Source organism: Rhipicephalus microplus, chromosome X, assembly GCF_043290135.1.
Source record: "Rhipicephalus microplus isolate Deutch F79 chromosome X, USDA_Rmic, whole genome shotgun sequence".
In the NCBI taxonomy this organism is placed as follows: domain Eukaryota; kingdom Metazoa; phylum Arthropoda; class Arachnida; order Ixodida; family Ixodidae; genus Rhipicephalus; species Rhipicephalus microplus.
In genome coordinates this window covers 75,348,632-75,365,264 of record NC_134710.1, presented here as the reverse complement: position 1 = coordinate 75,365,264, position 16,633 = coordinate 75,348,632, and the positions used below count along the sequence as shown (strand labels likewise).

Here is a 16,633-nt window from a genome sequence, read left to right as displayed (position 1 = left end):
AGGTCTAGTTCAAACAGTCTAATTAGATTCGTGTATGTCCATACTGTTTTTTAATCCTCAGTGATTACTTCCTCAATTTGTTTAGTAGCTATTTTTCTTTGCCCTTCTGAATAAAAATTTTCCTGTAGTTGCTCATCTTGTCTCCTTCCCACTTTCACTTCTCTTCCAAAACTTAGCTTGATATGTTTGTGATCACTACCCACACTTCTGGAGCCATATTCATCTATGTGCATTCCCCTGAGCCTACCATACATCCTATGTGACATCAGTGTATAAACTATCGTCGACTGCAGCCTTCCTACCTCCCATGTTATTTGCCCTTGACACTTCTCAGTACTGTTGCAAATGATTAAATCATGCCTTTCACTCATAGCCATCATCAATTTGTCAGTTGGGTCAGTATACCCACCTATATCTTCTATGTGCGCATTCATATCTCCTAGTATAATAATCTCGCACTCTCCTCCTTATTCCTCAATGTCCTTTGATATACACTTCACCATTGGCTGGCTTTCCTCTCTGGCTTTTGCTCCCATTCACAAGTACACCAAACCAAGGAGTGTCATCTGCCCAGCTACTTTCCCTTTTAACCATAAATGTTCCATGCATCGCTGCTTGACTCTTTGCCAACCCATACTTTTATGTATGAATGCACCAATTCCACCCTGACCCGCCCCTTTTGCTGCTTTGTGTTCTATTGCAATATTCCCATACGTAGTTCGGATTGCAGGGTGGTTGCTCCATGTCCCGAAGATGTGTCTCCACAACCCCATATAACATCAGTTCCTCCTGCCTCAACTGCTCTTCTATCTCTTCCCACTTTAACATATTCCTGCCACCCTGCATGTTAATATAACCTACGTCTGACTTAGCTCGGCCCTTGTGCTTACGTCGATTTCTTCTCTCACGAACTTCGTGTGGCTTGAATATTTGTGCCCCTTTAGGTCCGTCTTTGGCTACACTGTTGGCCTCAGGACTCTGGGTCCCCCTAAAAAAGCTATGGCTTGGCGACTGATTCTGTTACCGACCCTCCTGCCTGTCGCACCACTGTAGTGAATGCCATCCTGTGCAAAGGGGCGAGCGCCGGGCTCGTACACGTCTTGGTTAACTTGCATTATGCTGTATCCGCGTTCCCGGCTCAAACCCTTGATCACACACTTGGCCTCCACTTCCCTCCTTTCAATCCCACGAGGCTGCCCCCAGACCTCTTGGAGTGTGCATATGGTCACATGCACACTCCCAGAGGCTTCTCGGAGCTTATGCATCCCATCCTCTAACTTTCTCTGAAGGTTCTGATCCTTGCCCAACACATCATTGAGCCCGGCATGAATAATGACTAGATTTTCGCCCTCCATGCTGTTTTCTACAACCTCCTGAGCTTTGGCCAGTGCATCCACTATGCTCTTCCCTGACTGTGCCTCCACCCTCACTCTCCCATCTTCCTTCACTGTCGTGAATACGCCATCCCTAACCCTGGCAACGTTAGAGTCCCCCATCACTAGGACCCTTCTACGCTCCAATCTCTGGCTTCCTGTTTGTGATGGCGCCCCTGATTGCTTCACCTGTTTCTCTCTCTGCCGTCTGTCCTGTGTTTCTGCCCTGCTTGAAGACTGCTGTGCCACCGAGCTGCATGTTCTCGGTGGCCTCCGTGCTGTGGCCCCTGACCTCCCTTCTCGCCTGTTCCTTCCCGCCTGTCGCCTTCTCCGCTACCCCAACTGTTGGCTACCCACGCCTTTCGTCTCACACCGCTCGGGGCCGGGGCAAAGCGCCATTAGCTCGACGATAGTTATAGCGCGTGAACAAAACGACGACACAGAGACAAGAAGGACAAGAAAGACACGAAAGACTTGTCTCTGTGTCGTCGTTTTGTTCTCGCGCTATAACTATCGTCATGCCATACAAACTAGCCCAAGCTGCCACACCACAGAACACTCTTCTAAGCGATCAGCTCAATTATGATAGCGCGCGCCATCTCTTAAGCATCAAGCGTACTATTACTGCACGGAGATTCAATCCAAGCCAAGCCGAAGCACAGAACACCTACCAAGTGGCAAGTGCGCGTTTTGGCGTGTTTCGTACGTTGTGTCGGTAATCTTGTCACGATATGGGGCGATACTGAAGCTACAAGGCTGCTTTCAAGTTGAAAGTTATAGATTATGCACTAAACAACGGCAACAGGGCCGCCGGTAGCCCCTTCGGAGTCTACGAGTTTTGTGTTCGCTACTTGTGACGGCAGCTGAAAGCTACTAATACGCGTTGGGTCTGCGTGTGCCTAAAACTGGAATTGATGGTAAACTTAATTCGTCAGGCGGAAACTGCCATGGAGGAAGGGAAACTGCAGACGATTCTGTTAAATAGCCATCAGCGCAATAATGAAGTTCTACGCTTACCGTTTGAGGTCCTCCGTGGTTTGAGGGCTCCTGTTGAGCGACGAACGCTACCGCAACGCCCACAAGCTTTCCGTATGGTATTCTAATTCTCGACTATCTGCTTGCACTTTTTGTTTCGAATAAATCTTGCCTTGTGTTGAACCTCTGCTTTTATTGTTGAGGTCAATTTTAATTAGTACTTCTCACAGCTTGCTGTTAGTTTCTGGTGTGAAAATCCCGATTTGCGGCCACTTCGTTTTTTTTTTTTTTTCGCTTTGTGCGTTTTCGTGGAAAGTTTTCCCGGCGTGATTCTCGCACTTCCTAACTTTGCATCGGTTTTCCGCAAAAAAAAAAAAAAAGTGCGTGAATTATGCGAGTAAATACGGTAGATGGTATTGAGGAACTAAGGCAACATGCTCTGGTTATTCTTTTATGTGGGGAACACTGACTTGGGTCATTCGCTAATGGTATTCTATATATAAAAGTAGAACTGTGGTGGTTGGGTGGCAAAGTGTTTCAAGCATGGCATAGCAATAGCAATAATATATAGGGTTCAATGTCCCAAAACCAAGATATGATTATGAAAGATGCCATAGTGGAGGGCTCCAGAAATTTCATTCACCTGGGATTCTTTCACAAGAACCTAAATCGAAGTACACGGGCCTTGAGCACTTTTGTTTCTATCGAGAACGCGGCCGTGGCGACTGAGATTTGTACCCATATACACTAGACCACCGTGGCGGGTGTGACAGCACATACAGATTGGTCAGCTTATTGGGTTCCAGCTTTCCGATTGCATTTTATGCAGCCACTTGCAATTACGAGACCACGCAAACCCTTGTGCTCTTCACCAAGAACGACAAAAATAAAACCTATATGAGACAGCACACTGCATTCTTGATAACTTCTATTTTCCTGACATCACTAGGCATTGAACTGGCTAAAAATTTCATAAAACCTCTACATTGTGTATAAAATGGGACATTTCTGTTAGTTTTCACAGAAAAAAATTGCTAAAACATTTAAATTAGCCCTAATAAGGAATAACTTGACCTGTATTAAGAAACAAAAATGACACTTGCCACAAGAAAAAGATTCGTAAGACACAAGACGGGTAGTGCACCCTATTTTCACACCAGCTCGCCATCAAATCATAAATTTTTACCGCGGATAATAGGGTCTAGTGAATTCTTTACATCTTATGTATAACAAGACTACACTTTATTTATAACTGGGGCTTCCAAGACAAAACATAGAAGGTTTGTTGAATTTTTGTTTTGTTTTGTTCGATAACAGCCAATATAATAGAGCATATTTGAAAATTGCCTTCTAAGACACTTAAAGCAAATTTGGTGTTTCTCCTAGCTCCTTAAAGGAACTGTCTACTGCTCGGAAAAATGTTTCTAATTGTGGCGCAAATGACAAAATCATTCATCACATCAGCAGCAGTGAGCATGTTTTTGTCTCACAAAAAAAAAAGAATTATAGTTTTAACTTGATGTTGAAAGTCAGCAAAAAATGACTGCTAGCATCACCCAACAGCGATGTGGTCAATCTACTGGTAGGACAAGAAATCCCGGCAGGTTGATTGATTGATTGATATGTGGGCTTTAACGTCCCAAAACCACCATATGATTATGAGAGACGCCGTAGTGGAGGGCTCCAAAAATTTCGACCTACTGAGGTTCTTTAACGTGCACCAAAATCTGAGCACACAGGCCTACAACATTTCCGCCTCCATAGGAAATGCAGCCGTCGCAGCAGGGATTCGATCCCGCGACTTGCGGGTCAGCAGCCGAGTACCTTAGCCACTAGACCACCGCGGTGGGGCAATCCCGGCAGGTTGGTTCTTTTTGCTTAAAAACAAGCATGTATAACTGCATTTTACCTACTTGAATGACCTTCAGGTTGCGCCAGAGACTAAATTTTGGTTTTTTTTTCTCACGCATTCAAAGAGGTGCCCGATGGCGCTGCCGGTGGTCAGTTCGCTTGCCTGCATGTTGCCTGCGAACGGCGGAGAAACACGAGCATGGCGTCTGCTGCCGCTCATGAGAACCACAAAAACGACATGCATAAGAAAAATCAAAAAGTGTGTGCGTGCCTTAACGACCACTAAGGTTTTTTTTTATTAATGAGCAAACCTTTATGAAGCCCACAAGAACTGCAAACGGTTCCAGTTTTCCCCTTCCACTGGCAGTACAATTGACATCGCCTCCATCGACCATTGTTGTGGGCATTCACCCACCAATGTAAGGAGACCGCACGCTAATAGAAAAATTCTGTTTTAAAAATTTATATGTAAACCGCTGCACGATTAGACACTTTAGATACTACGCTTTTTATTGCAACACAAAACAGAAAAGCAGTGAAGGATGGCAGACAGTCCCTTTAACAGTTGTGTTACTGAAAGTTGGTTACAACCTAAGAAATACTACATAAACTCTGTCCACAGCCATTGCAATCCCATGCAAAAATAATTTGTCTAATAACCTTTGCTCATGTTTCTGATGTCAAGCACTCCTGCACATTTAACAGGCAAATTTTACAATACAGATACGTTTATAGTGCTGGTTTTAGATAGAAAACTTTATGACATATTTGTCAAAGATAGTAACATCAGTGCACAGCCAAAACTAACATTTTAGCCAGAAAATACAAGCTTTTACTTTCTGTAAAGTTTGTTACTTTTTTACTGTTACATTTATTTTCTGTCAGTTGTTAGTTTGCATCAGTTTCCATCTATTCATTTCGGTTACCGCATCTTATTGTGCTATACTGACTGTGGTTTTTATGTTTGGCTTTCTAATAATCAAACTAGCCAAGAGCAAGTATATGTGCTTCAAAAAAAAAAAAAAAAACTAACTGGCATGAGTCACATATCAAGGTAAAAGACAGGAGAGCTGCAATTGGTAGGCAGAGCATATAGTTATTTCTAGGCTGTAACCAAAAAGAGTAATGAATGCACAATAACTGCATGAAAACGTCTCATACAGTTCAGTGCTTGGGTAGAAGACAGCCAGCACAGTACCAGAGCAAGTATGCTATAAGTATTAATTCAAATGCAAATAAGTCTGAAGCAACTTCAATGCGCTATATTTCCAGGCTTGCCTACACTAGTAACAGTGCTGTCACACTACTTCACGCCTTGAAATGAGGTAGGAAGTTATTACACATTACACTTCCTTGTAACATTACAAGAAAGTATAATGTATAATATATGAAAGCTCATTCACTGATATTACAATGGCTGGCATGCTTTGAGTTTTGTTGGAAAGTGTTTTAAAAAAAAATGGGGGACCCTTAAGCCTTGCCTTTCAGAGTTGAAAGTGACAGTGATATCCTGTCCAGAGTGGGTACTTCAGACACATGGTGCAAGAAATCTATTCAAACTTGCTATGCATCCACTACGTGGCTTTAAAGGGGCTAACGTGGTTGCTTGGGCGAGTTGGTAAGACATGATTCACATAAAAAACAGCGCCAATAACGAGGGACAAGAAAAGAAGGAGACAGACAGCGGCACTGTGTTAAAGGGGCCCTGTGACACTTTTGGGACAGCCCTTCTACGTCGCTTTAAAGGGGACCTGCAACACTTTTGCGACAGCTTTATTTAGCACCAGAACATGTGTCGCGATGATTACTGATATGAGTGCAACAAGAATGACTGGAATTGGTGCAAGGAAAGTGAAATTGAGTCCTCAAAATTCAAAACTCGAGCAGATGACGAGAAACGTTTCCTTTCGCATTTCACTCGCCTGCTGATGTCAAAGACCGCTTACAAACACAGCGCGTGTTTCAAAGACATGTCGGAAATGTCACCTTATGGTGGCCATCATACATTACCTTGCTACCGCTCTTTTTGACAGCATCGTTACCATGGTTATTACAAACCAAGCTCCCATGGTCACACAGTGCAAGACACACATACACGCTTTAGGCGGGGGTCACTTCTTGGCTTGCTTACAAGATGCGTTCTATGGCAACGCCTGTGCCCACCGCCTGCCGCATTTTTGGCTCGCTAAAAACGCGGCAAGCGTTTCTACCTTTAGTTGCTGGCGTATCATAGCCTCATTCGCACGCTACGTGTTGTGTTCGTTGCTCTGAAATACATCATTTAGAAACAGGAATGATTTCTTTCTGAGAAAGTGTAAAAAGAGTTTTTGCTGTTTTTAGCATTCACTCGAACATAACTACCACCATAGTAATATTGCATGCCATTTGTCACGTCAAGCCAATAAAAAGCTAAGGTTCTTTGTTGTCACGTCACATGACATGACATCGCTTCCCATAACAGAACTAGCCAATGTGTGTCGCCGTAATCTGGAATCAAGGTAGTTTGTCCCGTGAATTAAAATGATAACAGCGTCGATTTTAGCATTGCCATTTGCACAACGATATCTGCGAGTTCCACGGCAACAGAAGAAGTGATAAAAAATACATGCTCAAATAGTGTCGCAGGGCCCTTTTAAGGGAATACCTGCTTTAAACCATGAAGTCATAGTGATATTCACACGTTCCGACACCTGATGGCAATGTAAGCTTGTACCAAGCATTATTACTGTAATATTTCATGTTGTGTTATATGAAGCATGCACACAGGGCACGTGTTTGTAAAGAATGGAAGTTACTTTCACTGCATTTCCAAGCAGAGGAAGTTCTTTTCACTGTTTTCACAAGCAGAGGCGCGGCTGTGTGATGCAACATCTGTTTGCCATGCAAGCTAACCCAGGTTCGATACCCACTCAGACCCAGAATTTTTATTATTTATTTTATTTGCATCTATCTTGATTATTTTGGTCACGCACAAAATTATCATTTTTTGCTCACAACTAATGGTGCCGATGCCGACACTGACGCTGGAATTTCTGCAAAACAAGCTCTTTAACACTGTCACGTTAAAAGCTTGTTGATGTAGCATGTGTGCACTGGCTACAGTATCCAGTACCACAAAACCACCACAACAGGTTTCAGTGACGCAAGACTCCATGGTACCATATTGAATGCAATTAAATTTAACACATTTGTTGCAATCCCAGGGAGTTGAGGCAGCATAATGTAATTACAGGCTCAAGCAATTCCAACAGAGATTTAAAAATCAGACAAATTTTCTGGCAGTGCTCTATTAAGAATGTATTGCATATGCATTTGTGCACACAGTGAAATTTTCCTTCTACACTATCATGGCAACTATAAATATTGCAGTTGACTCAGTGGACATTACTCGAGGCAGAAGTGCTGTTCTTATGACACACATGCCGGCACGGAAGCTTTATGGTCACAAGTGTCATTTTGCAAGCATAAATGATGTCTATGTGCTTGTCATACACCCTTTTCATAATTCGCAAGTGCGCTTCTCGGCACTGCATCTTTGCCTTACTAATGGCGGCATCTGTCCCACTTCAAATGGAGACCAGGTCCTCGTTAAACACGCTGGGGCTCATCTATTACGTTCATTAATGTCGAGATATCTAAACCTACATTTTCCATGTCTTAGTGCAAGTAAACTGCGCTTGAACACTCCGTTTGCAGAAAGTGACTAGCTGCCATTAGTAGGGCAAACTGCATAGCAGGAAAGCCAGCTTTACAATTATGAAAAGGGTCTATTATAGATCTTGATTTAGCAGTTGTGCAAAGCTTTGGCACAGGTGATGCAGTAGAGGTGTGAATGATTTCAGCATATGTATTGGTCAGACTTAGGCACAGAGTGATAAACATGGGAGAAACTGATGGTTAAAAGTATTTTCTTCCCAATTGATGCCAGTGGTAAATTTAATGTGGAGCCATTGCTTTCCAGTATGAATAGGGTAAACTTGTGTAGAACATAAACACACAATAATAATGCTAGGTTTGTACTACTGATACAAAACACTGTTCAGCATTTATGGGTTGCTGCCAAGGATGTTTTGAAACCTTACTTTCACAGCAAGATTGATCATAGCCTGATATTTTTCACACATAACACAGTTTTGCTGTTTAACTTTTTTTTTTATTTTGAACATACACTTAATATTTTTATCCTTTGATCGAACATTCACAATTGCCATAATCACATGGCACTTGTGTGGTCATTGCAAGTAGTTCTCTTTTCTTTTTTTTTTTAAAGAACACCTTGTTTGCACTCTCCTGTGGGATAAAAGGCAGAAATTTTAATATTAGAAAAGAGTCACAATAAGTTCTGCCTAATCCCACAATGAATAATTTTCCTTAATAGGTAAAAGTTGTGGACAACAAAAAGATGACACTATAAAAGTATGAAATTGACAATACGTCGATTCCTAAAGCCGCCTTTAAAACACACACCCAAATGTTAAGTGGAGAGAGAACACCTTTTGGAATACTATGTGGGATTTTCAGAGACTCAAAAAGCACTGTTCCCTGAAGGAGCTTATGCAGTAATAACCTGAGGCACAGATAAAAACTATCTGTCCATTTCCAAGGCCAGCATAGCACCAATGCCACCAAAAGATGGCTGGCAGCTGGATCATAGGTGTTGTGCGTCAAGCTGGTGAAGATCACATTGAAAGAGGTTCTCCTAACCAGTGTGCCAAGCCGCTTGGTGACAGCATAGTGTAGGGAGCAGAGTGGATACCATCTGGCAGCAGTCAAACCAGGCCAGCTTTTGACAAAGGGCTGCCTATATCACAGGAATGTGCCACACCATGGCAGCATGGAATGTGTGGCTAGCTACAAGCCTTCATCAGCTCCAGCAGGCAGCCAACAGCACCAAAATAGCCCTGCAATGTAAGATTTGTCAGTGTTTAGGGTCCTGCAGTACAGGTGCAATGTCTTACCTCATGCTCCAAGAAAAGGGCTTTAAGTGTGCCTTTGGACCAGAACTGCATGGCATATGCCAGCATGCGCATTGAAATGGGATTGACCCGCAGGAAGTTGCCCACAAAGACGACACGAGAGATGCCTTCGTTGATGGCACACATGCGAGCAATGGAGCCGATGTTGTTGGTGATGGTAACCAGTGTTGCCCGGGCAAGGTCTTCCCGCGAGGCAGCATCTCGTCGAGCCTTGCAGTTCATGTTCCCAAAACTGCTAGCCACGGTGTCGGCACGTAGGTCAAACTTGGGGTAGTCGCCACCATAGATATCGCGCACAAGCTTGTCAACATGAGTGCTGTCCCCTTTCTGGGCAAGTTCAATAGCCTCCTCAAAAGTTTCACAACCAGTCAGCAGACAGCAGAGCCCAAGAAAAGTGCCACCGCCGAGACTAGTGCCAGTTACGCGGTGATACTCGGTAGGCGATCTCACTGCTAGCATGCTCACCCCTGAGCCAATGTTTACAACAAGGTAAGGGTATGGATTGCTGAAGTCATACGGCATTTTGACACATCGCTCCATAGGACTGCTGTAGTAATAGCACTCTCGACTGTTGTGGGCTTCCATGTAGTGTATACCACGAATCAGGGAGTCCATTTCATCAAATTTATGCAGACCAAGGCCCACCTGAGTGCGGAAATCATTTTCAAACTTGTGAGCTCCACCACCTGTAGCACACACTGTAGAGGCTAAACTGGCAATTCCCTTCGCCTTGGCTAGCTCCAAGAAACGAGGCATCTCACTTGTAGGGAAACGAATGAAGTGCAGCGTACCCTCGATGCCACCGACCTCAACACCATCCATCTGTAAATGAACATCTCGCTTGCCTGACTGCCCATACGCAGCATTCTTCTTCAAGTAGTGCTTGATACGTTCCAGAGCCTCTGTAGTTGCTGGTCCATCTTCGATCGCGGGCTCAAAATAAACCAGCTTTACTAATGTTCCTCCAATGTCCATGCCAAACCAGGGCATTGCTGTATAAAAAGCAAATGCATAACTCATTTGTCACACACGCATGCATTTGTCACACACACAAGATAGAACGTGCGACTCACGCGGCTGTGGTGACGGCACCCGGGCGGTAGCCGTCGTGTCCCCGTTTATGCTGGCCATGGCCGCTCTCCTGCCATCCGAATCGAGCCCAGTCCTCGGTGTGGCTGTTGGCCAGTCTCTGCAACACAAATCCTCATTCATGTCCATCGACAGGTACAAAAAAGCCCCCTTGCGCGCGCTCGTCGTCGTTGTCGTCAAGACTGCTCGCTCGCGAATAACGTGCAAGCCTGCTGGCAGCGAAAGTGAAGCTTACGACAAACTCATGACGTCCCGGAAAAAAAAAGGTCCACGCGCGGCTTCCTCGGGCAGCCCGACGCAAACTGGTAATCGTGCGATCTTTCGCGACTTCTCGGATGAGAAGAGTTTCCCCTTCAAGCTGTAAAAAAAAAGCAAGTAAAGAAAACGTAGCAGATGGAAGATTATACGCAAGCCACGTGGGACTGCACTCAAGGCTGCTTCGAGTGACGTAACTAATATTTTCAAGGTTTTTCCTCGTGCCAGTGCAGGGGTCGAATGGCCACTAGCCCCAATACTTCCTCACGGGGTAACCTCCTTGTACGTACATACGGGGCCACCATTCCCCACAACACTGCGCTCGCAATGAGGGGGCGATCGCAACACAAACATGCTACGTCGCACGAAGTGCGTGAAGACAATCTGTACTGAAATCGGATAAAATAGCGTCAGTTGCGGTTCTCGATCGGGACAGGAAAACCAATCAATTGGTAGCAGTTTCCTCTGAAACGTTACATATGCATTCTCGCCGATTAATTCGGCTCACAAGCCGACAAGAGTGTTTCGAGACATCGTAGCAACATCATGTGACGCATCGAAGGCTTCAAGATACATGAAGTGACATCGACTGACGCTCAAGCAAGGTCTAGCTGAGTTTCACGATGAATTCGAGGAAAAAAGAAGTGTTTTAACAGAGACTCCTTACCAGACGACAAAAGTTAGGCCACCATCTTCGAGACACTACACACCAAGGAGGATTTAAAAAAAAAAATGCTGGAGTGGAAATCATCCATAGAAGTGAAGCTGTGCCTCTGGCAAAATGGCGGCTGCCGCGGCCATCTTACTAGGGGCTTATAAAAATATCACCACAGAACATTTTTACACTACCACCGTTCAGCGATTAAGAACAGAGCGTTTTTCTCGCACGCCCAACGAGTGTAATGCGGAAACTTTTTCGGGTCACATAGCGCGTCGTAGTGGTACTAGTTTTCCTTAGAGAGCCTCTAGTTGGAGGAAACGTTCTTGGAAAATTCAGTCACTTATACTCGTTTTTGTGTGTTATTTCGTCGGGAACAACTATCTTTTAGTATGGAACTAACGTAGAATTTACGCTAATATATTAAAGTCACTTTATCTCTAAGTGGGCACTGCCAGTGTTCTAACCTTTTCCCGACACTAACATTAACATGTTACGACATTAACATGTTCCCGACACCTTGGCAGTGGCAAAAGCTGGCTTCACTTCTGCTGGCAAGGCATTCACTTCTGCTGGCAGCTTCCACTCCAGCAATTTTTTTTCCTCCTTGCTACACACGCACTACGTAAAGAAAATATAATATGTTGAGATAGCTAAAATAAGTCATGGTCATAGTTTTAGTAATTTTATTTTTATCACAACTTATTATAAGAGAGTCAACAACCAATTTAACTTCAACTAAAATTTATTGCAACTTGTAAAAAACCACGGAGTTCCTCCGTGTAAAAAACGCTTGTTTACAGTGTTGCTTCGCAAAAATAAAACGTTCTGAGTTTGGCGAAACCATGCTTTGTGTCAATCCCCCCCCCCTCTTTAATTTTTTTTAAACATTCCACACGCATATATTGTTGCCACAAGTAGCAATACACTATAGCCATAAATAATCTACAATCTACAAAAGACTTTCTCGAAGATTTTGCCTGTACGTAGCTCCGATGACTCAGATCATGGAGGAAGCAATAAACTGGTAATGGTAGGGGTCAGAAGAAGGCACCTGATTTCTGCAGCCCAAGTGTGCTATTCTGGGCACCACGGAGGAAGGAAAGGTCCTTTCCTTCCTCCGTGCTGGACACAGTCTAATTCCGCCATATTGTCAAATTTCGCAAGGCGGCATTTTAAGCCAATCAGAGAGGTCGTAGCAGCTCACTTGGCCAATTATCATCGATTAATGGCGGAATTTGACAACATGGCGGAATTTGAAAATGTCCAGAATAGCACCTGGTAGGGAGCACGGCGCAGCGCCTACAGGAATAAACTGAGGAGAGGCCGTTACGTCACATTTTGTGAAGGCGGGAGTAGGGAAGAGCAGGGGACTCCTCGCAATGTTGGGCATGCTGCGATGGCTCGCGCATGCGCAACGGGTGCCATCGAGAAGGAGGCGAGCCGTGCTAGGGCTAGGCCACTCTAGCGCACGGTGCTCTAGCCACGCTAGTCGATTTCTGACGCGTCGCGTGGCACCAGTGGCGCTTTTTGCGCACTCTTGCGGTGGCATACGTTCATCTCGGCACCACGCGTGCGGTGTCATATGTTCGCCTAGGCCGGCCACGACACAAGTGCACGCCACCGCGGCGATCGACAATGGCGCGTGATCCAATCCCATCAGCCCGCGCGCGCTGGAAGACGACGCGGTGACGTTTCATCATTTCAGGCATAACTAACAGCTGGCGCTGCCGCAGAACATGGCTGGACGGGAAATGTCCGTGAGCTTACATCGTCCGACCGCACTCGCACAAGGGTACTTTGGTGCCTGGATTTCACTGGACACCGATGGCGATGCGAAAATTACCGTAACCTTCTTGAGTTGGTACAAGACCAGTGGCGTACCAACTCTTTCGCGAGGGGGGCAAACCTACCTCACTCGTTTGCGGGGATATATATATATATATATATATATATATATATATATATATATATATATATATATATATAAGGGAAAGAAGTGTATACCTAAGGGCTCGTTTTTCCGTGTTTTAACACAATATTAATGAGATATAACAGACAGTAATGCCAAGGAATGTGCAGGGGAAGTTATTAAAACCAATGGAATGTAAATAAGAAGAAAGAAAAGTGGATGAAAAAAATACCAACTGTGAGCAGGAATCGAACCTACGACCTTCGAATTACGCGTTCGATGCTCTAACCACTTCGAATTCGAAGGTCGTAGGTTCGATTCCTGCTCACAGTTGGTAATTTTTTCATCCACTTTTCTTTCTTCTTATTTACATTCCATTGGTTTTAATAACTTCCCCTGCACATTCCTTGGCATTACTGTCTGTTATATCTCATTAATATTGTGTTAAAACACGGAAAAACGAGCCCTTAGGTATACACTTCTTTCCCTTATTTCATTGAACGAGGGTCTCGTACTGGCAGACTTGGTGTGTTTGGGTTGTATAAGAGGGACAATTAATCAGCTGCCCGCTCATAATAAGTCAGAGCGAAGTGCGTTTCGCAAGTGAAAGACGACGCTGTTTACGACGTTAGAAGTGAATAAAACTTTCTGTACGTTCACAATTATATACCTGTTTTATTTGGTTTACTCTGTGTACTATGCACTATGTTTGTTACTGGATGCACGGGTAAGGCCGCTTCTCGTGCTTTAGGCTAAGCGGTTCTTGCGCTGTGACTGCTATTAGTTGGGATACCTTTGTTTACTAGCACCCACCCAAGTTATCGTGCGCTATATACACAGCATTTCAAAAATAAATGGTCTATTTGGGGCTTCTTTCTGAACCACAAGGAAAATTGACATCTATCTCGCGTGTCCTTCCTTGCATTATCACCGTTCACATCGCGGGTACTTCGAGTTCACGAACAGCGTGCGTACCATCATGAGGAGCGGCCAGCTTTCAGAGAAACTTTTTTGTGTCTGTCTAATCTGCAGGGGAAGAGCACATTGTTATAAAGGCATTTTATCTTGGTCACTATCGAAAATGCACCGTGTTGTTCGGGCTGCCCCTGCACACTCAGTAACAACTAGTTCACTGTATCTGCCAACGGACGTGCAGCAACGGCTAATGCATTTTTTTTTTCTTTTTTTTTTCATAGTTGCCCAAGTTTTTGGCAACCACACATTTCCGTCGGCGCTGCGTAGATTTAAAAATATATAACAACGCATTACCAATACCACATGTGCACACAGCTTCAAGTACTACGTCCCCAACAATATCGAATAATAGTAGCAGCATAAAATATTTCTTCGCTATTTTTCAACAGTGCTCTAAAGACGGGCGTTGAAAATTTATACTTTTAAGATGGTGACGTGCATCTCCCAGTAACTCGATAGATTAGATGAACGGTGACGCAGGAATTAACACCCGTAATTTTGAATGCATTGTGCGCATGCTAATTTTTATGAAAAAATTGTTTACATACTTTTTTCGGCGCACTTCTTTAATCCATTTCTTTCGTCTGCTTGTTCCGTACCATCTGTTTGTGAATTGGTAGAATTTCACTCGTAGAGTCGACTTCTTCGTGTTTGCATGGCCATTGCGCTTGTTGACGACGCAGCAATAGTTCCCCCTTTTCTTTTGGGGTGACATCGCGGAACAAGGGACGTTTTACGTGCAGCGCGTGCTTCGCAAATGCGTGGAAGCCAAAGGGAGCGGAAGGGTCGGAAGACGCTACTGTTGTGCGCTTTTTCTGGCAGGGGAAAGGCAAGCGCTGGCGTCGCCGGGCAAACTTGAGGGGGTCGAGCGTTGTCAACAAGGATAAATATATTTATTTCCCAACAGTTTCGGGAGGGGTCCTCCCTGCATCAAGGGATATATATATATATATATATATATATATATATATATATATATATATATATATATATATATATATATATATATATATATATATATATATATATATATATATATATATATATATATATATATATATATATATATTCCTCGTGTCATTCACTGGAGCAAACCAAACAGAACCAAAAAAGAAAAAAAAGAAGAAAAAAAAAAGAAACAGGGGGTAGGAGGAGGAAGGAAGAGGGGGCTAGGGCGGCTTCCGCGACGCGTCTTTGAAGGTCACGGAGGGACATTGTGGGTGAGCTTGGATGGCAGGCAATTACCTGTAGCAGGACGAGGGACTCCGGCAGGGAGAGTGCCTCATTCGGACCCTTCTGTGGTCAGTTAGAAAAAGGAAAGGAGAAACACGTGCTTCGTTTTCACTGAAACTATACTGATACATTCCATATGTGGTGAATGGGGGGGGGGGGGCAGATTTCGGGGCAAAGATGGTGAAAGCACCAAAGGCGGTTTGGAAAGTAAAGCCAACATCTAGGGCGGGAAGGCACACGTTGTCAATATGACCGCGTGCGTGTCTACAGCCCTTTTGTGTTGAAATTGGCTGGTGCTGGTTGGGCTCTCCCACTTACAGATAATAAGACAAACATAAGTTAAACAGAATGGCAAAGAAAATATAAAGAAATGTGAACAGTGAAAATGGAACGAATAGTAACAAATATAATGGAATGGGTGATATTGTGCGAGAGATATGTGCACAAATCCAGAAACTCAGGGAAATGCAGACAGACAAGAAGTAACACAAAAATGAAATAAATATGGTAAAAGTGATAATAAAATAATAAAAAAAATAAAAGTCACACAACAAAGGTACATATACGAATGGTACATGGAAAAGTTTTTTCGGTTGATTCATTCCTCCGATAACTATTGGGCACCTCTGTTGAGCATATCGAGGATTAATAATAGTAATAATAATATTTTTAAAAATAACATTTACAGTTAAAAATGATTTTTTTAATTTAAAAGTTATTAAAAACATTCGAAAAATTAAAAAAAAAATGAAAACTCTGCCAGACTCGATTCCTGTCCCATCTTACCGCTGCACGACCTAAGGAACGGTAGGTTGCCGATGCTTTCATTGATACCGTGTGTTTGGAATTTGTGGATGAAGTATGCCTCCCTTTGTTCCCGTTCACGAGTCCCGCCTGACTGGAGGAGGGTGACTCGTACTTTCTCGAACGAGTGTCCTGGCAAGTTCAGATGCTTGGACAAAGGTAGATCTGGCAGACTCCGTGCGTGGGCTCTGTGGTTATTGAACCGTAGTCTGAATGCCGTGCCAGTCTGACCGATATACTGCTGGCCACAGGCATCGCAATGCAGCACGTTCTGGCTGTCATAATTCAGCGTGTCCTTAATTTTGAATGTGAAGTCTGAGGACGAAGCCTCGGCAACAGAGGTTGTAGTCATGTGTTCGCAGACTTGGCAGCGTTGTTTCCCGCATGGCTTACAACCCCATTAACTGCTTTCAGATTCGTTCGTCTTAGCTCTAACCAGGACGTCTTTTATGTTCTTTCCGCGGCGGTAGACCACTCGCGGCGGCTCCGTCAAAATTGAGGATGGACGCGCACTATGCTGTATAATGTTTTG

At 44.0% G+C, this 16,633-nt stretch overlaps 3 protein-coding genes across 7 annotated transcripts in view; 1 reads left to right on the top strand and 2 right to left on the bottom strand.

The window, feature by feature from the left end:
• Positions 1–4,249, bottom strand: part of LOC119175964 (uncharacterized) — a 51,742-nt gene extending 47,493 nt beyond the window's left edge. Inside the window, exon 1 of the transcript XR_012886837.1 lies at positions 2,391–4,249. The gene's annotated coding sequence lies outside the window, so the exon portion shown is untranslated. The remainder of the gene's footprint in view (positions 1–2,390) is intronic.
• The window catches only part of LOC119175959 (Phosphoseryl tRNA kinase), a 119,099-nt gene that overhangs the window by 27,246 nt on the left and 75,220 nt on the right, over positions 1–16,633 (top strand). The gene's annotated exons all lie outside the window — the stretch shown is intronic.
• Positions 8,331–11,320, bottom strand: fbl (pantothenate kinase 3 fbl). Of its 5 annotated transcripts, XM_037427041.2 has the most exons (5): positions 11,187–11,268; positions 10,500–10,622; positions 10,249–10,364; positions 9,158–10,167; positions 8,331–9,100 (listed from the first exon to the last, which is right to left on the bottom strand). In XM_037427041.2, exons 2-5 carry the CDS (start codon positions 10,508–10,510, stop codon positions 9,047–9,049), a joined length of 1,191 nt encoding a protein of 396 aa, XP_037282938.1. In that variant the 5' UTR covers positions 10,511–10,622; positions 11,187–11,268; the 3' UTR covers positions 8,331–9,046. The 5 variants fall into 5 exon arrangements, with proteins under 5 accessions (XP_037282938.1, XP_037282937.1, XP_037282936.1 ...); XM_037427040.2 differs by lacking the exon at positions 10,500–10,622 and having other exon boundaries at positions 11,187–11,320; XM_037427039.2 differs by having other exon boundaries at positions 10,249–10,622; positions 11,187–11,267.

Excerpts from the sequence above, each read along its gene's own strand:
- fbl (XM_037427039.2), bottom strand. The coding sequence starts at position 10,393 with ATGGACATGAATGAGGATTTGTGTTGCAGAGACTGGCCAACAGCCACA. Across the intron at positions 10,168-10,248 it reads GGTGCCGTCACCACAGCCGC|CAATGCCCTGGTTTGGCATG; the intron begins GTGAGTCGCACG and ends CTTTTTATACAG. Across the intron at positions 9,101-9,157 it reads CCCTTTTCTTGGAGCATGAG|GGCTATTTTGGTGCTGTTGG; the intron begins GTAAGACATTGC and ends CTTACATTGCAG.